Below are 26,283 nucleotides of genomic sequence, written 5' to 3' on the forward strand. Positions count from 1 at the left end.
TTTTTGTTCCCCCCCCCCCCCCCCCTTTTTTTTTTCTTGCAGGCACAGCTGTCTCAGGCTTTAAATGGTGTTTCGGATAAAGCAAAGGAAGCTAAAGAGTTTTTGGTTCAGCTGAAAAATTTATTGCAGCAGATCCAGGTAACTGTAGAATATTAGCTGGTTTGATAATACAGTAATCAATAGAACTGAGTGAATAATTGATGACTTTGTCTCCTGTGCTGTTCTCATCTTTCCTGGAATCATCTAACCTTTCTTGAATGGATTTGCCAGGCAAAAATTACTCATCAAATAATGCCTGCAAGCCCCTCTTAGCTTCTAGTTTGTTTGCTGTTTATTGCAAGAAGCTGATACTCAATACTGGACATCTGAGCTGCGTTGATTGGTATTTGATTGAATCCAGTGGTCATGTTTCTGGGCTCCTTCCTGACTGCAATTGCTTCACTTGGGCATTTGGGATAAGTTCTCATTTTAACACATTCAAAGTTTACTACTTGGTTTTCACCTTACATTTTCTAAAAGAGTACTCATTCCTGGACAAAATCCAGTCAACCTGTTTATTAGAGTATTTGTAGGAAGTCAAAAAAAAGAAGAAGAAACAAATGCTGCTAAATCAATGTGGTCATTTATTGATGCAGGAGATATTTTGGTGCCTATAATTGCCCAGCTTTAATAGTCAGAAGAGGGCTTATGGTGAGTGCAGTAATTGAGGGCACAAACCCAAAAGGAAACAAGTCCCATTTTTGCCCAAATTCAGACTCGTCGTTGCTGGAGGTCAGATGATCCTCAAGGCCCTTCTCACCCTGCAGAGCGTGGCTGGAAGTGTGCTGCCATAGTCTGAGCTTCCCAGCGCCCGGGAGGGGACACTTGTTACCCACAGCTTTTCTGTGGGATATACATCATCTGCTCTGCGATATGCCTGCTCTGCTGCTTGCTCATCTTTCGTCAACAAGCAAGTCCTGTGCCTGTTACAAGCAGAAAGCCAAAGCAGAAGTTCGAAAATCTGTATTCAGTGTAGAATTTAATCATTAAAATATCCCACTTAACACTCAAGGTGATGGATTCACACCACAAATTCTGCCTAAGCTCTCAGGTTGCCACAGGGCAGTGTAGCTACCCACCCTCACCGTCTTCTGCAGCCACGTGGGGAAGGGAAGAAACCAAGTCTGGGAAATTGGTAAAAGATAACACATGTACCTGAAAGAAACCAGTGCGAAGCCACTGGCTGGCACCTGTCACATGCTGTATTTTGGTCACAGCGGGAGGTTTCTCTCTGCTGACTTTACCTATACGAAAGTTAAGGAGTTCATCTAACCCTAGTCATTAGGGCTTCTTTCATTGTCCAAGGAGAAGGACAGGCACCTCTAGAGAGCACTTCTTCCTATAGGTATGAACAGCTATTTTAGGATGGGATAACTCATCCAAAATAGTAGTCTATCAACAGTCTTTTCCTGAGTCACCTGGCTCCATTAAAAATGTATTTTTCCCTCCTGAAACCTAAAGGTGGCCTATTACGACTCTTTATGACTGTGCTGTAAAATCCTCTAATGTGTTCCAATAAAATCACTGCCAAATTGCTCTGCATAAGGGAGCTGCTACAATTAGATCAAAAGAGCAAGTCATTTCTTTGACGCTGCTCATTGCTTAAAACGCTAGAGGAGAACTCAGAAAAGGAAGCTGTACCCAGCAATCGCCCTCTCACGGTTAGGAATGTCTGGGCACAAAGCCGGGTCTGAACCTTGCGTCTTGAGCCAGCCTCCAGCCCGCGTCTGGGTGAGGACATCAAATTTCAGCAAACCAAAACAGCAGGACTAATCAGCTGCATATGTATTCATAAGTAAAACAAGACTCAGGCATCACTCTGAGTGCTAAAGGATGATCACCCACAGAGCTTAACCCTTCATGAACTCCCTGGCATGGTTTTGCCCTGTAACAAACTGCACTCTTCCTAGATGATGCCTGAGCAGCATTTGATGATAGCACGTGCCTGGGAATACTCCTGGTTGGCAGGTTTGGTACAGACACGCTATTTTAGGGGAAAGGGTTTAGATGTGTCATGAGCTGATCTGTGCCTTTTGGCATCTGGACCAAAAAACCAGTTCTTGGACTGTTTTTCAGGGGGAAGTAGGTGCAGCCTGTGTGGTAAGGTTTATACCCAGAACCACGTATCTCAGAGCAGGTTATTTCTAATAGCAGTCTTATGATGCTTGCCACAGGCACACATACAGACATCTACCCCTCAGCAAAAATGTCTTTAAAATGTATGTTTACACAAAGGAGCGAGCAATATGTACATTTTATTACCCTGTCTCAAAGCAGAGCAGACCAGCCAGCCACCTTCATCTCCACTCTGAGTTTGTCAGAGCTACCAGGAGATGTGCTTTTATCTTGCCTGGGGCAGTTTGAAAATTCATAGTCTAATTTCCTTTCCCCTGCTTTTCAGATCTCTGGCTTCCCCCTCTTTTTTTCCTTCTCTTCTCCTTTCTAAGGTCACTTTTAAGTCTCTTGGTCTCTTCTTCTCAGAAACTGCCTGTCCCTCATTGACCCTGGTGCTTCCTTGCGCCTCCTTGTTGCTGTCAGTATCTGATTTTCACATTTTCCTATCTGCTGTAACAGTTTCATCCTTTCTCCCTTGAAAGAGGCCTAGCACCAAACACCCCTTTTGGTGTGTGAACAGAAAATGAGGAGATAAATGATGCTCTACAGCTGTCTACTGATTCAGGCTTTGTACACAAACCAGCACTTCAAGAGTAGCTGGGTGGAAATGGGCTCAAGAGGGAGTTGGGTGTGAGATAAGCCGAGGAGGGAGAGATGCAAACTAAGACAAACCTGTGAACCATAACTGAGCCGCCTGGTGTCTCTCCCCCCACCCATCTTGCTGGCCTGACTGCGGCGGGGGCCTCTCAGGGATGAGTGACCCCATGTCACTCGGCTGGAGAACGGGATGCAGGGATCTCAGTGAGGGAAGGGAATACACTGCTGAACATTTTGCTCTCAAAAGAATGAAGACAAAGCAACAAGCAGAAAGGAAGAGAAAAGCATAAAGAAAAAGCTGAGAGAGTGATGAGTTAGGGGTGTGCGACAGCTTTCAGTGAAGAGGCTTCAGCACATGTTTAAAATCTCGCATTTAATGTGCTTTTTTTTTTGTGACTTGGAGGATTGGGGGGAGAGCTGATAGGACAACTGAACTTCTTCTGGAAAGAGGAACTTGAAAGCTTTGTCCTTCTTCTAGTCTGACGAGCAGGGGAAGCAAGGGAGAGCCTCCCTTTGAATGGGTGCCACAGCATCGGTTCCATGGCCAGAGAAAGTCATCCCCAGGAGGAGGGGCGGCTCAGGACTCTGTGGCACCATCTACTCAGATTTCTACCGCTGCAGCAGGATTCTGTGGTAGCAGGGTTTGTTCCCCATTGATAGGAGAGGGGTTTAGGTAAGGCTAAGTGATACACAAAATCTCAGGTGTTTGCATCTGATTAATTTCCTTGTAATAAGCCTGTAGGCCAGATTCTGGTCCATAATTCTCTTCTAATTGCCATAGCGTAGAGCCAGGGATTTCAAAGTTGCTGCAATGGGATAATTAAAGCAGAATGGGGAAGAACCCACTTATTTGCATGTATGCACTGTGTATGTTAGTTTAGATTTTACATTATGTTGTACTGCATTCTGTTGTCCAGAAAGTGCCGGTAAACCAGCATTTTAAATAAGCCCGTTTTGTGGCATAGCATCATACTATTTCGTTTTATAGCATGCAGCTATTACTGGTACAGCTATAACGAAATTAGAAAGGCAACAGAAGCGCCGAAGTCTTGAAAGGAAATCTTTTCTGAATGGAAAACCAGGTAAGAGTGAACAATAGCTTACGGTGTAAAATATGCTTTCTTTGATGAGTATGACTCTCGTCTTCTTCTAGGAGAATGGGTTGGATTATGAAGCCTGCCTTGTCGCTCAGTGCGATGCCTTGGTTGATGCGTTAACGCGACAAAAGGCAAAACTGCTCACAAAGGTGACCAAAGAACGTGAGCACAAGCTGAAGGTGAGCACAACTCTCATCAGCTGAGCATGGCTGTTGATACCTGGCATTACTGTGCATTTTATTAAGTCCCCAGCCCTTTACACTGTGAAAACTCCTGACGACCAAATCATAAAGTCCTTTCAGCAGGTTCCAGTTTGGCGGTTTGGTGGAACTGTGCTTATACATGAAAAATGATGCATATACTTTAGCAGTTTGTTGAATCAGGCCATCAGTATTTCCATCTGATGGTTTTGGGCTGTCTTTTGGGAGGTGCTTGTGAGTGAAACCTGTGTGGACCTTCAAAATGCAAGAAAGCCCTTCTGCCCAAGTAAAATGTTGGGATTTTGGTGTCTCTTCAAACCTTTGAAATTCAGGCAAGCCACCCCCAGAAATCCATGTGCTTACTCAAAAGGTAGTAAAGAAATGCAGTAAAGGGGGGGTGGGAGAAGAAAGCTATAAATGCTTGAAGAAAGTGGCAGTCAAGAAATGTTTAAATAGACACATTTCTTGAAACGTCAAACTGCATATGTGATTTTGAGGTATTATAGTGCCAGTAACATTAACAGCATCTAAGATAGAAGGAAAAATTGAAGTGAAAAATCTAACATGACAAACAATGAATAAAATCTACCTGAGATCAGCATTTAAAAAACCCCCATGCCTAACAAGAGCCAACACTTAGGATGTGCTGCTAACAGCACAGCTAATCCTGTGGTTTATTCCTGTTAGGCTGTTGTTCCTCAGGAGTTGTGCTGCTGAACACAGTGCCATTAGGCCTAGTCTACAGCCATGTGGCAGCAGAATCAAGTCCAAAATCTGGAAAAATGAGATGCAGCTTTTTTATTTCTTAATCCCAGCAATGAGTTCTTAAGCAGAGCAGGATCAATGGTGAATTGTGAAGAGAATGGTAGGGTATAATCTGCAAGAAACCACTCCTGCAGTTATCCTCTGTAATATTTGCCTTTTAAGAGAAGGATTTTTTAAAAGCTCAGATTTTAGTGAAAGTGTGATTGTAAATGTGAATACTGCAAATGTAGAAACATGTTCTGTGCTCTTTCTGCCTCAAGCAAGCCTGATCTTTGAGCAATTAATCTGCTCTGAAAATTGAGATTCCCTGCATACAACATTTTGCCAAGCTAATTATCGGTATTTACAATACAGAGCAAGTGAGTGTAGCTGATGGAGATATGGCAATGGCCATATGGCAGCTAAATTAAGCATAGCTTTAACACACTCTTCCATTCGTTGTCTCTTCTAAAATAATCTTACACAATTAACTGTAAGATGAGGCAGTCATCAGAACTGTACTGATGCTTGTTTTCCAGGTTGTTTGGGACCAGATAAATCACTGTACGCTGAAGCTACGCCAGTCTACGGGGCTCATGGAGTACTGCCTGGAAGTTATCAAAGAAAATGATCCCTCTGGGTTTTTACAGGTATTTTTCTTTCTGATGTTCTGGGGAAAAGAAGAAAAGACGTTCAAGTTAAATCTAAAAATGGACAGCTTTGCTAACTGGCCTCTTCCACCTCCGAGGCAGGTTCACCTTAACTCCTGTTAGTACTGTCTCAAAGCCCAGAGAGCCTGATGGTGTCCCAGCGAAGGGGTGTCTTTGACCAGCCATCTTCTGACTGGGGTGTGGAGTTAGTGGTCACACCACTTCCCGGACTGCTGACGTCTTTCCTCTTGCCAGCCCTTCCTTCCAGGCCAAAAGAAAGATGCTCTGGTGAGACCTCACCTAGAGTACTGCGTCCAGCTCTGGAGCCCTCAGCACAAGAAGGACATGGACCTGTTGGAGCGGGTCCAGAGGAGGGCCACAAAAATGATCCGAGGGCTGGAGCACCTCTGCTATGAGGACAGGCTGAGAGAGTTGGGCTTGTTCAGCCTGGAGAAGAGAAGGCTGCGGGGAGACCTGATTGCGGCCTTTCAGTACCTAAAGGGGGCCTAATAGAAAAGATGGGGAAAATCTTTTTAGTAGGGCCAGCTGTGACAGGACAAGGGGTAATGGTTTTAAACTAAAAGTGGGTAGGTTTAGACTAGATATAAGGAAGAAATTCTTTACAATGAGGGTGGTGAAACACTGGAACAGGTTGCCCAGAGAGGTAGTGGAGGCCCCATCCCTGGAAACCTTCAAGACCAGGTTGGAGTGGGCTCTGAGCAGCCTGATCTAGTTAGCGATGTCCCTGCTCACTGCAGGGGGGTTGGACTAGATGACCTCTAGGGGTCCCTTCCAACCCAAAACATTCTATGATTCCATGATTCTATGCAGTTAATGATAACTTTCTGCAGAATATTATTTCATTCTCATCTGAGAAATGCAACACAGGGCCTCACAGAGCTCTCTGATCAATTTGGAAAGGTCTGTGACTCAGCAGAGTAGTACCTCTCCCCTTTTTGCTTCTCCCCTTTGCATTCCTCTTTCCTATGTGAAAGAGTCCTTTCAGCATCTCCCCTGTGAGGAAGGGCAGCCTTAAGGGCTTCCATGTAGCTTTGCTTCACTGGGGTTGTTGCACCTCACAGGCTTACAAGACCTGCCTTGTAGCTGGAGGATACAGATACCCCCTCTTTGCAAAATACAGCCCAACTAGCAATTGCCTTAATTTCCAGGATAGTGTTTCTTAGGTGTAAGCAGTGAAAGTGTCTATTGATGAGATAAAACACAACAGTTTTATTATACAATTATTTTGCCTAATTCATTCTATTATTATTTTATTTAGCCCTAGCTAAATAGCTAGGCTCTGTTATTGTCTTATTAATTGTCTAGGAAGAGAGGCATATCAAACAAAATGATCTTCACGTGGCTGTCAGCTGAACAGGGCACACTGCACCCATGAATGTGTGAGTGTCAGGGGGCTGTCACAGCATCCCTAAAAAACAGGATGAGAATTAGTCAACTTAAGCCTATTAGCACTCCAGATTGATTATTACTGTCACGTCTGGTCTCAGGAAAGTGTGAGGAATGTGTGGTGTATATTAATCTCAACACTACACAGATTTTAGCAGGCTGTCGGTTGGATACTGCGGGACACATGAAACCTTTAGGTGTTACCTACAGGCTAGCTAGATACATGCTTTGTTTTCATTCCAGCTTACTTTTCCTGTCACCTTTGTGGCTTCATTTTTGCAGTCACCTTTTATGAAAAAACACATTTTACTTTTTTTTGCTGGTTTTACATTTCCTCGTTTATCCAATGATGCTTTCAAGGCAACCAGCAAATGCTGAGGTACTGCATTACTTAGAGCAACTACTTCTGCAGCCAGGAGATTGAAACGCAGCCAAGGGATCCAGCATCCCCGTAAGTGACTCCCAGGTTGTAGGAAAGCTGCAAGACACTTCTCCACTTACTGCACAGGCTGATTAGGAGCTGTTGATGCAGGGGCTCAGGCGTGAGCATCTTCCAGTAACAGTAACAAGGAAAGGCAAAACTCCCGCAGTAAAGAAGAACTCTCTCTGACCTATCCAGAAGAAAATTCTGCTCCCTGTGATTTACAGGAAGCTCACTGGGAGGGACTCCAGATATCCAAATTGCAGCTTCACTGAACTCAAGGACAGTTGAGTTCATTGATTTCCGCAGAGCTGGGATTTCACTTCCAGATGAGGCCGTTGTGATCATCTTAATCTGACTTCTGGCCTAATTGTCTGTGGGCTAAGCAAGAGCGAAGCTTTAAAAATGAAATTCAGTTTTGATCTAATGATAGAAAAACCATCATATTCTTTGGAAGTCTATCTGACAACTTAATCACCCTCACTGTGAGAAATATCCCTTCCTTCCCATTTGATTTTTGTATTCCTTTCAGTTTTCCTCCACTGAATCATCTCTGCTGAACGGAGAGACCCTCTTACACTTAAGCCTGTCTTTGTGCAACTGCTTTTTAAACAGGAGAGCAAAACTAGACTGAGCGTATCCAAGAACAGAATGCAGAAGTATACGTGGCATTCAGAGGCATGGTACATAACATAATCTTAGTAGGCTTTGTAAATGCTATTTTTACTTTCCGACCCCTAGATGAGATTTGTTTTGAAAAGACAAGACAAAAGGATGCAACATAAATGGAACTCACCCCAGAACGACCAGATCCTGTCTCAGCTGTCACGCTGTCGCATTCCCGCGTTCCTTGTGCTGTATCTCTCTCGCAGGCATTCTGTCACTTTTAATGTGTGCATCTGCCGTCTCATTATAAGCCTGCTCCTCTCTTTCAGATTTCAGATGCTTTAATCAAGCGTGTTCAGGTATCTCAGGAACAGTGGGTCAAAGGAGCCTTGGAGCCAAAAGTGTCTGCTGAGTTTGACTTGACTCTGGATAGCGAACCTTTACTGCAGTCAATTCACCAGCTGGATTTTATTCAGATGAAATGTAGGGGTGAGCTTTTATGATTTTCTTTTTTCTGTTTTTCATACATGTGTTGAAACAGTGCTGGGAAGAAGGGGGGTATGGAGGGAGGAAGGAGGAATGACTTGAAATTGCTGGATAGTTTTAAAAGGTTTTCAAGCAAATTCAGATTACTGGTTATTTCCTAGAGAAGAGTGCTCACCTCACGTGCAGTGATGTGAACAAGCTTGGACAGACGTACCAGGTGCAGTTAAAGATTTGAAAAGATAAATTCTTCAGAGTAGGGCTGTCTATCAGCTTTGAAGATTAAAAAGACATGAGCTGCATGAAACTTTATGCCATTTTACAGCATCCCTAGATTTAACATGGTTAATTCAAAATGTCAATTACCCCTATCTTGCCAGGAGCAGCTGACGTAGTAAATAAATATTCGCTTACGCACACACATGCTTGAAAAGGGAAAAAAGAACCCCTTTGACTTATATATGGACAGTTCCCAGCTTAAAAAAATTTGTGAGGCAGAGATTCACGAGGGGAAAGTAGCTCCATGGCTATACCCTTCCTCAATCCCAGGTATCTGAATGATCCTGAGGGACACACTAAAAGGAAAGGATCTTAAAAACAGTATTTAAAAGCAGAAGCTGATGAACAGTAGATGCCATTGGCAAAAAAAAAAAAAAAAAAAAAAAATCATGTGCTTGTAATGAGCTTGGTTTATATGGAGCAGGATGAGAACTGCATCAGAATTAGATCCATAGACCGGCTGGATTTGAAGGCTATTGTGGTCCCTGGGAATGATGCCATTAGCTTCCCTCAGTGGTGATTCAAGCCTTAATTATACATGTGGGTGACAGGGTAGAGGCTGCCAGAAGTCAGTGAATGAGTTAAGGATAATCGTGTCGGATGTGCTTTTTTTTGACTCCAAGCAAGCATAAAGATTTCTCTTCGCTTTATCCATCTTCTCTAGGCCTAATTCTGAACCTAGGAGACCCAAGATGAAGTAACTAGGGTGGATAATTTGGCAGATAAATATGTTGAGAAACAAGGATAAACAGTTAAAGTCTGCTCACCAAGAATGGTTTGCATCTTGACATAAATGGGCTGCATTAAAGCTACTCAAAAACACCTGTGAACTGCTCCTTTGAAATGTTAACAGTCAGGAAAGCAGAGTCAAGAGAGAAAGCATATCATTGATACAACTTCTCCAAATACTGTCTGCACTTGTCTGTTTAAATCAGTTTATATTTAATGCTGGCCATACTTGTGAAATACATTTAATACTAATCTTCTGCCACTCTCCTTCCCAAACATATAAGGAATTTAGTTAAACTATCCACCTAGATTGCTAATTAACCACAGGTCACTTGAGGTCAGAGCAGCTTAAGTATTTGGCTTTTGGACATTTGTCTGGCTTTAAGCTTGAACTCAGAGACTTTAATTGAGCCAGATTCACTGGAGCATTATGAAAGATAGTGCTGTCTGCTGATACTCTCATTTATCATCTGATCGCAGTGAAGCCCTGGTACTGAGCTAGACATGGCCTGAAGAGCACAGAGGAGGACAGGACTGCTTCTGCCCAAACCTGCGCAGAGCTTAGAACACCCTCGGGCTTTGGTCCCCGTGTGCATCTTAACAGTTAGACCTCAGGAAGGGCTTTTCCTTGAGCTGTCTTGGCCTTGACCAGGGAGTACCTGCTGCATGGCCCATCAGGTTGGTCAGCACAACTGGTGTGACCAAATACACACCATGCAAAGAATGGTGGAAATGCCATTTGTCCTGGCCACCTTTCCTTCATAAGGGACTGCATTATTCCTCCTCACACCTCTGCGTGGCCAAGCAGAAAAAGCCGCTGACTGGTCCCAAGTTAACATTCACAGGTACTGAGGAGTGTTTAGTATATAGAGCTGTATTTAGATTTTTCAGTTTATGACTGCAAATCTATTTGCATTAGAACTGCTCAGCCTGATGCTTTGGTGGTTTTTTTCTGAAATTTGCCTTCATGACCTCCACCATCTCTGCATTATCTTCTCACGCGCAGTGGTCTTGCATCTAGAAATACAGGTACCACAGAGGAAGCAACTCAGCATTTCAGCAGTGAGCCCCCAGACTTACTGGGAACATCACTTTGCTGACTGTGAGGAAAAGCTGGTGTTGTAGGGTGATGTTTTGCTATTTATCACCATCAGGACTTGTGTATTTCTGAGACTCTGATTTCACAAAGAAAAACCTATGTGTGTCTTCACATCTGCTCCTCTTCCTCCAATCTTACCCACCCCAGCACACCAACAAGTCATCAGTCTTTGCCAGATGTTGTTGTTGAGGGGATTGTTATTAAGTCACCATACTGGTTGGTCTGATGGGAGTAGATGCATTAAAGACATCAGAGACGATCTGATGGGAGTAAAGGGAGTTCTGGGGAAAGCTAGGAGAATAGGGCCAGTGTGGCTTTTCCAACTACAAGTTGTTTTGTTCCGAAAGCTTTGCAATGTAAGGTCTGTACTATTGTTATCGATGTTTAGTGCATGACTGAATTTCTATTTTTTTTCGAACTCTGGCCTCATTCAACCTCAGTGAGCTTGCAAGGGTCATTTAGAGTGAAAGCATGCTTGTAAGTAAACATTGATTCACTGTGTTAGACAAAGAAGAATGAAAATGAGAACAAATCACATTACATTTGCTTTGATGACTTGTTCATGTACCTTACTGGTGGACTCCGTATAAGCCCATAACTAAGCTAATCTCAATAAATAAACATCAGGGGGTGAGTTTTCTTTTTACAGAAGGAAAAAGCAATTTGGTAACAAATTAAATGTGCATAAATGTGATAGGTGCAGAATTAATGCTTAAGCAGTCATGTTGACCAGAGGGTCTCACTGATAGCCCTTTGGCAAGAGTCCTGTGCTCCCCAGGCTAGCTGACCTGCTGAGACACACACACAGCTCTAGTAATTGCTGGCATTTTGAGCTTTCCCAGATCCCTTCCCTCGGTCCATGTTTTTGCCTCTCTATTGCTTTTTCTGAATGCCTTGGCACAAAATTCCTGTCCTCTTTGATGACTGGCTCAATGTGTACATCACATTTCCTCAGTTCAAGCTATGGGCATAGACAAATATGTGTTCCAGGTTTGTTTTGTTAAACAGCTGGAACTGTCATGCAATCTTGGCTTGTTGGAAAATGGAGACTAGGAACAAAATAGGAAAAAATGTAGCTACTCTCTACTTTTCTGTACCTCTGAATACTCACTCATATGCCCCTTCTCCTTGTCGGGAGTGACTCCTTCCCTCTTCTGCAAACCAGTCCATGAAGAGTCCCCCGACACATCTCCTGCTGCAAATCTTCTCTGCTTCTCCAGCCATGAGCTGCACAGTCATGATAATGAAAGAGTAACTGTTTCACCATAGGCTTTATCGCTGGTTCTGCCCGCTCTGCACTATGGACCCAGATCTTTGCCTGTGGTCTTCCCTTCTCTCTCGATAACACTGTTTGTAGGGCACTTGCTACAGCAGTGACTCAGGCTATTACAGGGCTGAACTGCAGTTTTGGAGGAGGTCAAAGTTTTCATTTTTCTGAGGGTCCCATTATTCCACTGCATTTAGTCCTTTAAAAATTAATCTGGGAAGGTGGAGAGCATCGTTGCGCAACTTGCTTGTCAAGAGGACAGATAACAGACAACATCTCAGAGCAGCCCTACTCTACCCTGAGAGGAGATCAGCTGTGTGATACATTGAGCAATGTGTTTTTGAAACTGCTGAGTTGACTTGAGACATCAGTATCACATTTTTTAGCTAAGTGCGACCTGCATGAAGCACTTTTAAAATAGCAGGACATCATTCAGCCTCATTAATAGGTCTTGCTGTACCAATGCAGTATCATTTCTCCCTTTATATTTTTAATCTTTTCCTTCAAAAACTCTCTAGAGGACTTCAAGTTGAACACGAAGCAGGACAGCGCTGTAATTTAACATCTGAGTCTTTTTTGTTTTCTGGCACTTAGCCTATATTTTTCTTCTTTTAGTCCTGTCCCGTTGCTCTTCACTATGAAGGATATCCCGGTGCCCCAATTATTCAACTCTCTTTGCACTTCCCTGTGACATTTACAACAAGTGTTCATCTTTTCTCCTGCCAGAGGGAATCTGAGCTCAAGGCAAATCTCTGCCCATCAGTCTCCAGGGGAGGATGCAGGAGGGCAGGCGCAGCAAGCGTCATCCAGCAAAGCTGCACTGCTGCTTGGGGGGAGCTTCTTACCTCTCCTTCAGCTACCATGGGTTGTGCAGTTCAGGCCACAGGCTGGCCCAAAGGGAGTAGGGGACTGGTAAGGGTTACTCACAAAAACTTAAATGTCCAGTGACACAGTAAAGAAGCCCAGGCACTTCCCCATAGCATGTGTGACTCTCACACGCAGGGACAAAATTCACACTGCCCCTGGGAAGTGGGAACAACAGCACTTCACCGCATGAAAACATATTCTAATCCTAGGCGGCGTTCCTATTTCCGTTACCATCCCCCAAAAATTCTTCTCTTTTTTTTTGGCATTGTACATTACGTGAACAGTCCCTGAACACCTCCCGTCAGTGTTCCTAGGAGATTTTTGCAGGGGGTTGGAGAGGTTAGTGGTTTATTCAGAGGTGAGTGGGTGTTGTCTATTTTACAGTTTATAAGCTTCAGGAATTAAGTTTTCATCCAGTTTTGCCAGGGGGAGTCTCAGAAGTGGGGAGAGCCCAGCGAATGCCTCCTGAGAGGGTTAACCTGTTAGCTAAAGTGGAAGGGGGGTAGACAGCTGGTACAGCCTCATCTTCTTCCAGGATCATCAATCACTGGAAATACACAGGCTAACAAATACAGACAAAACCCTAAGCTTAAAATGGTTCACTTAAAAAATCCCATTACCTCTGAGTTTCTTGTTTTCAGGTGTTTGACTCTTGTAATGTCACATTTCTGTTACTTCTCCAGGCACAGTGTCTCCTAGAGAAAAGTCTGAACTTTCCCTGTGAAAAAACAAGCAGGTTTTTATTTCTGACACCCTCTGAATCATCCTTAAATGTCAAGGAATAGGAACAAGGCATTTTTTTCTCTTTTCACAGCAAAACCTTCAAGAGCTAATTTATAAAGCTCTTTTGTTTCAGACCACAATGATTCTTCTGGGCTACCAACCATCCGCGTTCACTGCGGTGATGGATAACGCCAGCAGAAAGCCACGGTGGCTTCTGCACTGTTTATCACAAGTGTGATGTTGACTTTCGTGTCACTTCCAAAGCAGGGGTGAAGCCTTCACCCCATCACACAGTAGCGTCCGTTTTCCCACAGACTGCTTGGTACACAAAACGCGAGCAGTCCTCTTTTATCCGGCGAGGTAAAATAGGATGAAAGGAACAGCTCAAGGGCTTAGCTCTCATGCAGACAGAGGGAGGAAAATAAACTAGAGGCTCAAAGAAGAGTGAAGATAGATAAAAGAAGAGCAAACTGATAATGTTAAGAGCTAAGTCAATGAATGCTCAGAGCACTCAGCTCCTTGTAAGACACGATCGAGCTCTGCAGAAATGATCCCGCACAGTGAAATTCAGCCTTGGGCAAAAGACCAGGCAGGGTCCATGCATGGCTTACATCCCACTTAACCTGTGCGATTTCAGCAGTGTGTAAGATACATGCCAGGTCTCCCCAGAAGACCGAATTTTCACTTTATAATTTCCAGCAAAGAGTGAACGGCAAGAGTTCAGTTGGGTTTAGCAGAGGAAGTGTGGTGGAGGCCTTTTCCCCACAAAGGCATGGCTCAATGTTTACTCTGCTTATTTTTATTTTTAAGATGCCGATCTGGTCAACAGTGTCTTGGTATTTCTCCTGAGTCACTAAACAGGCGGGGTGGTAGATAACTCTGCACCTGTAATTGCGGAGAGGAGCGAGCCCCAGGCAGCCTCCTCTGGTGCAGAAATTCCTTTTGCTACTTGAACCAAGGGATTTCGATAAAATTTGCAAATGGAATTCATTTTCTTCAACAGTTTCTTTTAAGTTTGGCTTCCATAAAGATAACATATCCAAGGTGGTTTTGATGAAAAACAGGGGGGGTGGGAGGAGGATGGTGTGTTAGATTAGGTTAAAAAAAACACCAACAAACCTATTGTGAAGAGTTGTTTTCCTGCTGTCGGTGGAGTTCAGGCTCTGTCTCACTGCCATGCTGGGAGGAGTGGCTGCTCTGCTGGTTAATAGCCCAATTCTTCGTTAATGAGCTGGGCTTCCCGGCAGCACTACATCTCCCATGCCACCCCACGGCCCAGGCATGAGGCCCCCAGACTGTAGTTCTTACAAGGCACCAGAAGGATGTCCACATATGTTTCTGTTTACCTGTTTCTGCCAAACAGTTTGTCTAACTGAGTAACGACGTTTTGTTATACCATGTTTACTGCCTTTTATTTCAAGGAAGGGAACGGGTCTTCTTCCTAGTGAATACTGAGTCCCCGGCGAGGGGAGGGAGGTGGGCGGTTGGCGTGCTGCTTGCGGCAGGGACTAACAGGGCAAGGCAGGGTTACACTAATCTGTGCCCAGTTCCCGTTACAGTGCCACCTGTCCCATTGCTGCAGCTGGAGAAGTGTTGCACCAGAAACAACAGCGTGACATTGGCCTGGAGGATGCCGCCTTTGAGCCACAACCCAGTGGAGGGTTATATCTTGGAACTTGATGATGGAGATGGTGGCCAATTCCGAGTGAGAATTTCATTTAGCATTTATTTGTGTTTCTTTGTATGTGAGTTTCCTCAGGACAGGGATTTGTGTCTGTCAGAGGATTGGGAGAGGGGGTAGGGAAGATGCGGGTTGTCAACGCATCCCTGCTTCCATTGCGTGGATGTAAAAAGCAGCGCAGGTGCTGCTTATTAGAAGGAGCCCCAGCTTGGGTGAGAAGTTTGGTTGAGGTTATTCTCAGGGTTCTGGCAAAGAGGACCTTGAGGTCCCCCAGGACAGTACCAGAGCAGAAAATCCCATACTAGCCTACAGGAGCTGGAAGTGTTTCATTCCACAAAACAGAGACTTCTTTGAAGCCCCTACCCTTGCCTGTCCATAGCACCTTGTTTCAATAGCTGAGATTCTTGGCCCAGAAACGCAACTCAATTTTTCCTGATTTTCTGAGTAAAAATGGGATCCTGCATAAAAATACAGGAATTCTAAGTCTTTTCTCTGGGAGTGGATGAGACCAGGCTGGAGGAAACTTTCCACAGACACACTGCAATGGGGTTGGTAAGTATGGGAAGGCATCCCGAGTGCCGTCCTTCCAGAACTTCAGGCTGATGCTACAACTTCTTGCTCCTGGCTGCAGATGCAGGGTATTTACAGGCTCCCATCCGTTCTTGCCACATCTCGATAAATGAACTACAGGAATAATTCAATCAGCCTTCTGCCAGCCATGTCCTGCTGGAAGCTGTGGCCCTTCCTCTTCAGGCAGGCTTCACCCTCCTGTTGCTCCAGGACCAGGCTGGCCCAGTGCAATCCCTAGGGGCTAGTGCCTTGAGAGCATCTGGAGGTCAGTTGTGGAGTACAGCTGCTCTCTTCACAAATGGGAAATTTTGCCAAAAACATGTGGTGGCATTTTCTTCAGGAGCTGCAAACTGGCTTCTCACTGGAAACCTAAAGGTTTCTCAAGCTGAAAATGGCCTGGTACGAGTCTACCTAAGCAACTGCCTCCCTGTGCCAAACAGCTACACCCATAGCCAGCAAAGGTGCCTGGTCTGGATGCCCCTCATTAGAAGAGGCAGTGATATTGGCAGGGCATTTTGAAGAGGGCACTTTGTTTCTGGAAGGTCTCTTCATTTCCTTGGTCCAAGTATCATTTCACATGGGATTGAAGAGGCTGGTCTCCACAACTGAAAGTGTGAAAGGTCCCTTTGTGAACGGCTGCTGGGAGCTGCTGGTACAGTTAATATTGGTAGGTAAGAGTCTTATCAGTGTGTGATGAATGAAGAGTTAGGAACAAGGTGTTAGGAATTCACAACTACATAAATACTTGTGAATAAACAAGATTTCAGGCTGGTGCATATCCAAGCCCATTTGGGTGGTAGGGTTTGTAACTGGCAAAGGTTTTAGGACTGTCAGCACTGCCATGTCAAGATTTTGGATTGAAAAAGATACAAAACCACCTCAGTCCTTAAAAATCTAGGGTGACCACTTCTCAGGGGGAACGCTTTTTTTGCTTTGGTGAAACACCGTCAGTTTTACCCACTGAAAGATAAACTGCAGGCTTCTCAGCAATGCCATTTCAATAAGAGTTTGCTGACCCTTTTCATGAGGGATTATATATATCTGAAAGCAATGACACTGACTGCACTTTATCAGAATTCAATGGGTGGATTTAAAGAACAGTTTTTGCCTCCCACCATAGCAGAGAGCATCAGTCTGAATAAACACAAGCAGTCAACAGTGGCAAAAATTTGAGATGGATTAGAAAAATGTCAGAGTTGTCCTACAAATACAGCTTTTTGCACGGACAGCGTATGTTATAACATGGAGATAAATTAAGCTATTCTGTTGAAAATCTTCTTTCTCTCCATGAAAGATCATCAGCTAACTCAGGACCCAAGAGATTTTGTTGTTTGTAGCAGCCGCCGTGGTAGCAAAGTGGACAAACACATGGCCTGCTGTAAACTTAAGTAATCTCTTTCTTGTTCATCACATACTTAATTCACTTTAGGTTCATATCAAAGAGCCCAATTGACAGGGCTGCTCTTAGGCATATACTGAAGTGTCTTAACTGAACTGGGGCCTGAGTGGTCTGCTTAGTCACAGCCTTAAGCTCTTTAGGGCCTTTGCTACCATAAATCTGTGGATTTCACAGAACTGGGGAAGTCAGAGGTGGAAAGGAATTGTGGCTTTCAACGTGCTGCCAAGACAGGATTTATTCCTTTTCTGTCGTTTTCTGTTCAGTTTTCCAACAAACATGAGGTTCCAGGCTTCTTTCAGTTCATCACAGACTGTATAATCTGACTGATCCTCTTCATTAGTCTGCCTAGATGTTCCTCTTCCTGAAATATTTCACATTACACAAGTGCTTGCACATTAATGAATCTTTGCAGGCTTTTATGATGTCTCTGTTGTCCAGTTGCTGTTTCATCACGTGGTGCATGTGATCCAAATCTTTAGTAGATTGGTTTCTTCCGGCTTTGTGTTTGCAGGTTTCAAAATTGTATTTTAACACAGGCATGAGACAACCTTTCTGACAGAATAAAACTGTGCTTACTTGGGGTTTTTTTAATTCTTCCACACCCCTCTTTTTTGGTCCTACATAAATACAAGAATAGCCACGGTGGCTCAGACACTGGAACTGCTCTCCAAAACAGTGTTTTGGAGTAGATGTGTAGGAAAAAAGGATAAAAATTAAGATCCTTCTGTGTTGCCTGTTATTGCTGTACCCTTCCAGCTTCATCTTCACCTTAGCATCTCCACTGCTAACCATCCTTGATGTCTCCACTGCTGTGGCTGTCCATGTTATAACAGCATAACTTCTACATCCTGGGAAGCAATGAGAAGCTGTTTTACTTGTGGCTTGTATTTAGGAGTCTTAACATGTGATCACAAGGCACAGAGAAACAGCTAAACTATGCCTCTCTTTCTCTCTCTCCTTTTTTTGTGGAATGGTTAGGAAGTATATGTTGGCAAGGAGACTCTGTGCACCATCGATGGCCTTCATTTCAACAGTACCTACAATGCAAGAGTCAAAGCTTTCAACTCATCAGGAGTTGGTCCTTACAGCAAGACAGTTATTTTACAGACGTCGGATGGTGAGTTGGGTTTTTGCCGGTTTCCAAGCAAAAAGCTGCAGGTCTCAGTGGCAGGATACTTGCATCCCTTTGTACCCACTGATATCTTTGGCATTTACTGGCATGGAGATTTTGAATCATCTGAGCGGAGAGGCCAAGAACTGAATGTGCACAGGGACTGAGCTCTCCTAGGACTTTGGGGGGATTTTCCATTATCAGTAACATTTCAGGTTTCAAATCATGCAATTTTATTTGGCTGTTGAAGTCTGGGGTCTAACTGAGATTCTTATTTGCTTTAGCATACAGAAGCAGTTATGCAACTCGGGATATTTTTGTGCCACTGTCTCCACTTCTGCATATATCTTTGGAATTTGCCTTTTTCTTCACTACTGCTTCAATTTCACAGCAAGGTTTGATAATACAGAGATGGGAATTCATGCTTCTTCTGCTGTAATTACACTTGACATCCATACAGGCATTACAAGAAGTTCATCTTCATTAATGATATTGTAATGAATCAAGAAGTGCATGCTATTATCACTTCCACTTTTATGCTGTGTTGCCAAAATAGGCCAGTATAAAATATTTATACTTTTAAGAGCTTTTTCTCGTTTGTTTTTTTTTTTTTTCCTTTTTTGCCCCCCTTTGATAAACCAGCAAAGTCAGTCCTTACCAGCACGGACAGAGTGGAACTCCATTTCCATTAAAGGCGATTGAGAACCCATCTAACCTGTGCGAGCAGTTTCCCTATCATGGAGAAGCCTTTGCCTCCTCAATGACTTTCTTGTTATTGTGTGAGAACAGAAAGTCACTGCCCTTAGCAGCTTATGTTCAGAGGAACAAGCACAGATAATATAAGGCACTTCTGAGCTGAAAAACAGCAGGGTACCAGCTCAAAACAATCTTGTGTAGCTGCCTAGAGTAATGAGGAAAGATTGTCTTTATTGCCTGGAAGTGCAGTGGTGTCTTTAGGAAGGCAGAATCTCATTCTCCTAATGGAAGTAAAGCAGACGACACTTGAACAGAGCCCGTTCTGCCATAATCCTGCCTCTCCTCTTCCCCTTCCACAGTGGCGTGGTTCACCTTCGACCCCTCCTCAGCTCACAGAGACATAGTGCTGTCAAATGACAACCAGACTGCCACCTGCAACAGCTACGATGACCGGGTTGTTCTTGGCACAGCAGCCTTCTCCAAGGGCGTGCATTACTGGGAACTGCATGTGGACCGGTATGACAACCATCCCGATCCAGCCTTTGGTGTTGCCAGGATTAACGTCGTCAAGGACATGATGCTGGGCAAGGACGACAAGGCATGGGCCATGTACGTTGACAACAACCGCAGCTGGTTCATGCATTGCAACTCTCACACCAATCGGTAAGCGCCACTTGCGTGCTTTTCTTGTTACTGATAGTTTTTTCTGCTTTGCGTCAGAGGAGGGGGTCTCAGCAAGCCATCCAGTCCGTCTCCCTGCTAATTGTGGTTATTTTATTCCTTCTTAAAAATCTCTAGTAACAGCAATTGCACCTTAGCAATCCGTGTTGGTGTTTGTCATCCTCACTGTTAGCAGTTTTTTCCTGAGATCTGGCTTAAATCCCCCCTGCTGTGACTTAAGCCCGTTATTGCACGCCCCACCCACAGCGTCGGCAGGCAGGAGTGCAGCGCACTGGGATGCAGGATTTCTCTCTCATTGCTGGAGAAGTGCAGAGAGAGAGGTGGTTAATTCTCTTCCTTAGGAGGAATCTTGGCTGTGGGGTTGCGCAATCATTAGGCAAACCACTGGTGATCGCCTGTCTAAAATGCAGGTGTTTATCACAAGTCCTGAAAGCTGATTAAAGGTAATGCTGTAGGTCACACCTAGGATGATCTGGACACAGGGGACTGTTTGGCAGTGAGGGCTTAGTGATGGCTTCCGTCCAACCGAGCCATTGTACTGAAGAGCTTTGAAAAGTGTCTCAACTACTACAACACAAAGGAGGATTTCACCTCATCCTTACCAAACCCCTCTTTCTCCCACCACTCAGAGGCTCTGTGTGCTCCACACAACAGAGCAATGGGGAGCCATGTTCTAACTGAAGCTGCCTCCAGGGACAGATCACACAGAGGTGGCGTGCATCAACATAGATCCAGTGTTGTGCTGACACGGTTGCATGGCTTTCAGCACTCATGGTGGTTACCTCTGCCTAGTGCTGGCTGCGTTTCCTTAACATGATGCTGGACTGTGTAGGGGAGACATCTCAGCTTCACTTGAAGCTCCCTGGAGTATCACCAGAGCAGAACTGCACTGCCCTCTCTCCGTGTCTCATGAGAGGGTCATCCCTAGCTGAAGGTCAGCTGGGTACCACAGGAACTGAGACCCTTAGGAAGATCTCCACTGAAGAGTGTGATTCAGGATCCTAAGTCCCTTGCTTATTTTGGAGAATGGTGTATTTGTATACCTACTCTTATCACAATGGGAGATCAATGTACAAATAAAGTGACTGACCAAGGGTACGTAGTAGGTCTGTGGCAGAGTGGGAATTGATTTTGATTTAGTTTTCTATTGACTGTCCTAGCAGGTCTTCCATACTCACTAGCTCAGATGTTGTTTCTGTTACACCAAATGATTAAAAGAAGGGCTTGCGGTGATTTTTCAAATGTTCAAATGCAGGTATTATCTCCTTAAAGAGTAAGTTCATGCCAACATGCACTGTATCCTAAAGCTGGTTGCAATGCTTCCTGTTGAATAGTCATTTATACTCTAAAGCATACTCGTATTTTAAGTAAGTATACTGCAGTTGCTGGGGATTTTTGTTTGAAGCGTAGTTTGATTTTGCAGTTCATTAGAGACAGGTAAGAGAACCTTGTAGCTGGATCAAAAGCTATCTGAAGTCAATTGGAATATTTTCCGTGGCTCCAAAGACCTTAGATCATGTCCTAAGACAACAGATACTAAAATAACATCAGTTTGATAAATATATCAAAAGGTTCTCTGTCCCTTTAACTTCTTGATTCGATTTAGGGCGGAAGTAATGTTAAGCTGTATTAATTTTAATGCTCTGTGGAACAGCTTATGTTTTCTGGAAAAAAGCTGGCAACCATTCTGTGTAATACTGTCACAGAAACCTATTTTATGGATTTGGTCCTCAGCATGCTCGTCCCGGCAAGCAACACACAAGCTAAGCAAAAGCTTTTTCTCTGGGAAGCACAAACAATGGAAACACTTTGGATTTCCAATCGCCCTGCTTAAACAGGAGAACAAAGTGCTTTCTGTTGGTGATAGTTCCCCGCTTTTTACTCGACAAACCACAAAGGCTTTGCAGCCACATCCAAGGCATGGATAGACCCATGGAATATCTGTTCAAGTGAAGTACACTCATAAAGGGCATGTAGTCTTATGAAATCACATGCGCTTCAATGAATTTAGGTCTAGGCATTATATTTTGAACTGTGACAGTCAAGTAGGTCAGGTTTTTAACTCATTAGCTGTAATAGTCTTGTGGAAACAGTCACTGCTGCCGAGTTGTTTTTCCCCACTGGAAAGAAGTGCATGAGAGCACAGTATCACAGTCCAAAGGAAATTTATTATCAGCTTTTAGCCTCTTGGATGTTACTGTGATGGAGGTTACATCTTAGTAATCATTTCATGCTTCCTAATCTTCATGAGAATAAATTAGGGCAATAAATAAATGACTAGCTTCAAGGATAAGCTGAGGTGGAGCTTGAAAGACCTATTCATGGGACCTGTCATGTTTAGAGTACTTTCCTGTTCCTTTCACTCATAGCATGGAAAATTGGACCTGTCGACATCCTTAAAAACTACCATGACTTCTTCAGCAAAAGGGCTGTCAGGCATTGGAATGGGCTGCCCAGGGAAGTGGTTGTGTCCCCATCCCTGGACGTATTTAAAAGATGGGTAGATGTGGCGCTTAGGGATATGGTTTAGTGGTGGATTTGGCAGTGCTAGGCTAACAGTTGGACTCAATGATCTTAAAGATCTTTTCCAATCTGAACGATTCTATGATTCTGTGATTCTATGGCTTCTGTAATGCTAGAAGAAGAGGCATGAACAGAAGACTCTAACGCTATCAAAACCAGAGGGTACCTTTGAGAATAGATTGAGCAAACTGGTTAAGAAAATGCTTTAGGGCAGGGACATAGCTTTGTGAGGTGCCTTTCAGCCTCATTGTTCCTGAAAATAATCAGTTCCCACCAGAGAAGTTGTATGCCCGTTGCTAAGAGGCACTGGCATTCGTTGCAATAGATCCATTTCTTGGCAAAGTTCCCAAGAGCAGGAGTACCTGGTGCTATAAGAGATGCTCTCACCACTGCATGTTTATGTAAAGAAAGAGACGGGAATCACGTTGAAAAGTTTTATACTGAAAGACAGAGGGAAGTCAAAATCGAGACAATTTGGAGTGTAGTCTTAAAGCCCCCTGTGATCAGGAAAGACTGTTCACTGACTTCAGAGATCTCAAGATGAGGCTTTCATCACACAAAAATGTTATAATTCTCTGAAAAATACTGTCCTTGACAATAGACATGGTGAAGTTGTTTAATTACTGTGAAATTCACTATTAAAATACTCTTAACGGAGAATTAAATTAATTCTTCAGTTTATTAAAGTGTTCGTAAATTGTTAAGCTTTATTTTCTAATAATAGTGAAATTTATTACTATTCTTAATTCCTCAAGCCAAGCCATGCAGTCCTATTCTGCACATTGTCCAAGCTGCTGCTGAAAACATCTTAGAATAACAGCTTCCACTGCCACAGGCGGCAGCATTTTTCATGGTAGCCAAATTCCTTTGTCTGTACTCTGACCTTGCAGGCTTCCGCACAGCACTTCCACACTCAGGACTTATCATTGCACACAGAAATAAAAATGTGCAGGACTGTGAGAAAAGAGGTGTGAGAAGCATCATTTACTTGAACTAATGAGTGGTGCTTATCTTCAAAACTGCATTATCATTTAATGAATGCTAAGTATTTATTGGAGACGTATTGTAATAAACAGTTGCACTTTCCCTTTATGTGGCATGCAGATTACTAGGGGCCTATGTTATAACTCTCACTGAGTAGTTTAAAGAATGCATTGCAGTAAAGCAGCAGCTTTTTTACATGCTGCCACAGAAGCGCGCCAGGAGAGAGCAACATCAGTTTGAGTCTCTTGAGCTAGCTGTCTTCTTTTATTGCAACTAAGGAAATTATTAGAAAAATTACCCTGTAATACTGTCTAAATGATGTACAGAAGAGTGGGGAAATGGCTTGCCTAAGTTTGATCCTGAAACTTTGACTCTCCCACCTCTGCTCCTAAAGGAAGTGGCCGTGACAGCAGTCCAAAAAGCACTGGAGTCCTCAAAGTACTTCTCCCAAGGAAATTGTGGGATGCTCAGGAAGAGCAGCTGTTCAGCCCCAGAGGAAGTCCAGCCTCTGTGGCAGCAGCACCGCAAAGTGCCCCTGCTTGCCTTTGCCCTGGCTTCATCCCACCAGAACCAATTGCTCCCTCTGGGGAGGTGGCAGACGAGGAATGCGGCAAGCTGCCTGCTGAAGCCCTGCAAGACGTGGGGCAGCAAGGGAGGGGGAGGATCCCCATCCCTCTACTCTGCTGAAGCCCTGCAAGATGTGGGACAGCAAAGGAGGGAGAGGGTCCCCATCCCTCAGCTCTACCCCTGTGGCTCCTGGAGGGGCCGTAGCTGGGTCCTGCGCTCGCCTCGGCCGGGCTCTGCTGGCAGCATCTATCTCCTCTTCAGAGGGGCTGGCCCCAGGGGCTGCAGGGGAGTCACTCAAGGTCACTGCGCAGCATGCAGCTAATTAGCCCACAAGAAGCAAATTAGCTTATTGTATAGGAAAGGGCATAATAGTCTCAAAAAGGCAACGTTGCTGTTTCTGTTTCCCTAAGAGAATCAATGTCATTTAAAAGGATGTCATAAAATCTATTTTAAAACACTGCAGGATATAAAACGTGGTGCCCTGCAATCAAATCTGCTTCTATAACAGAGAAAAAAATTAATGTAATCTATTTGTAAATAGCTCTAGATGGTAGTACTGTTGCTTCCCACAATCTCATCATGAGCTTTATGATTGAGTGCTTTTAATAAAAACAGTTTAGATACTGAGATACTGAGGATAGGTAAGCATCTTAACTTTTGCTGGAAAATAATTTACTTTATGGTTTTGGAGAAGAGCTCAAAGAGAAATCTGTTAATGCTTATAGGATCAGAAAGCAAATAAAAGGAATGTGAGAACCGTGAAGTTTGAAATCTGGCACATCTCAGACCCAGTTCGTGATTCTCATGTATACTATTGTTGTTTCAAGAGCTTTAAATGGAGAAGTCAGATTAGTGTGCTATGCTATTATGCCAGAGATAAAACTCCCTTTTCCTTCAGAGGAAATGCCATGTGCCGCATTTAGTCTAAAGGAAACCAGTTCATGACACCTAGTGGACAAGATGAAAATTTCTTACCCTGTACTATGTTCTTCCTAATCATATTTTGATCCCCCCCCCCTTTTTATTTATGTTTTGTCTACCTATTTTGATAAATTTGATGTTAAAATAGCATGAACCTTGTGAATGTGGTGTGCCTGAGGGGAGCGCGTGGGACAAAAGACAGCTGCTTCCTTTCCTACTGCAAATTACTTGAAATCTGATTTACCCTGAACAAATTGTGTCAGGCTGCAAATCCATTGCAGAGCCCCCGTGATACTGGAGCAGAGCAGCAGTGCCTGTGGCCAATCTGCATATCTAGTAGATTTTTTTTTTTGAGCAGTACTCTCTAAAGTAATACTGGGTTTGACTAACCCCCAAATCAAAGTGTATTAATGTCAAGTTGTTCAAGCGTGTAATGGCTGGCTGACTCTGTCCTGGCAAGTTCTGGTACCATGGTAGCTCTCAGCAGCTGCTCCTGACACAACCAATTACCACTGGTATTAATAACCGCCCTGCACACTTGAAACAGCTCCCAGTCCTGTAGCTGAGCACCCTGTCAATCAGGCAGCTATGCTCATCCCTACCAGCCCCACTTTCCCTTCCTCCCCCAAACCACTCTCTCTTGTACCTGTGCTGGCTCCCTGGTCTCTGGAAAGCTGGGTCCCCTTAGGGGATGTACTCAGGTGAGTACTCGAACTGGATGTCTTGAGTCTCGAGCTGTTAGCAGGCATAATGATTAGAAATGAACACCTAGGAAGCCAGCTTTCTGCTTTCTCATCCCCTGCTGTGCATCTCTTCACTATAGCAGGGGTGCTTTGAGGAGATGTGTCTCCAGGACTCCTGTCCCGCATGCTCAGCAGGGACCTGACCGGCTCACCTCCCTACCTCTCATCAGCCAAGGGGACCTGTCAGCTCTCAACCCCACTTTCGGCTCTTAGATTGCAGTTGGAGGAGAGATGGACCTGATTTCTCTTTAGGATCCCCCATTAAGCTCCCATGAATGTGTACCTATGCTTGAGATGAAGGTGTGGATCAGCCATTGCCAAACGCCGCAGGGATAATCATTTCACCGTGCTGCTCCATTCCCCCTTTGCTTCATAAGACTGCCATGTCCTAGAGAGAGCAGCGGCGGTGCAGCACTCTGCCCTCACCAACAGTGTGGTCCCTTTGTACCTTAGGACTGAAGGAGGAGTTTCTAAAGGTGCCACCGTTGGTGTTCTCCTGGATCTGAACAAGCACAACCTGACCTTTTACATTAACGGGCAGCAGCAAGGGCCTCCAGCGTTTGAAAATGTTGAGGGTGTCTTCATGCCTGCATTGAGCCTCAATAGAAATGTCCAGGTAAGTCTTCTGCAGTGCAGTCCCACTTACCCTTCTCTTCTACAGGAGAACGTATGCTACCAGCCATTGCTGCTAGGGATACTAACTGTACGTAGTCAGTATGGATAGGGGCTCTTTCCTTCTCAGGCTGACACCTGGGCTACTAACACTTTTTGGAAAACTGCATTTGACCTCCTGCCTTGCCTCACAGATGTGAGGGGTGATTCTGTAAAAACAAGTAAAAGTTCCCACACAGACTAATTCCTACACTTACTGTGCTGCAACGCTCCACTTGGAAAGCAGCGGTGCTAAGGCTTCCTCTGACAGTTTGGCTGAAAAATATGAGTATCCTAATTCCTCTTAGATCTTATGTTTGGAGATTATTAATGTTGGCAAGAGACAGAAATGTGAGCAGCACAGTGGTAAGGAGAGCAAAGACAACATAGGTCAGAGAATTAGTGCAACAGAGAAGACCCAGTAAGCACATCA

The 26,283-nt window shown here is 44.2% G+C and overlaps 1 protein-coding gene across 1 annotated transcript in view; it reads left to right on the forward strand.

Annotated features, from left to right (window-relative positions):
• Window positions 1-26,283, forward strand: part of TRIM67 (tripartite motif containing 67) — a 33,548-nt gene that overhangs the window by 5,896 nt on the left and 1,369 nt on the right. The window contains exons 2-9 of the mRNA XM_035899714.1: window positions 43-138; window positions 3,905-4,027; window positions 5,332-5,442; window positions 8,206-8,365; window positions 14,883-15,028; window positions 17,952-18,090; window positions 19,140-19,443; window positions 25,653-25,815. Of these exons, the coding sequence (XP_035755607.1) occupies window positions 43-138; window positions 3,905-4,027; window positions 5,332-5,442; window positions 8,206-8,365; window positions 14,883-15,028; window positions 17,952-18,090; window positions 19,140-19,443; window positions 25,653-25,815 (1,242 nt within the window). The remainder of the gene's footprint in view (window positions 1-42; window positions 139-3,904; window positions 4,028-5,331; window positions 5,443-8,205; window positions 8,366-14,882; window positions 15,029-17,951; window positions 18,091-19,139; window positions 19,444-25,652; window positions 25,816-26,283) is intronic.

This window comes from Egretta garzetta, unplaced genomic scaffold (assembly GCF_000687185.1).
Source record: "Egretta garzetta isolate BGI_Z169 unplaced genomic scaffold, ASM68718v1 scaffold118, whole genome shotgun sequence".
Classification (NCBI taxonomy): Eukaryota; Metazoa; Chordata; class Aves; order Pelecaniformes; family Ardeidae; genus Egretta; species Egretta garzetta.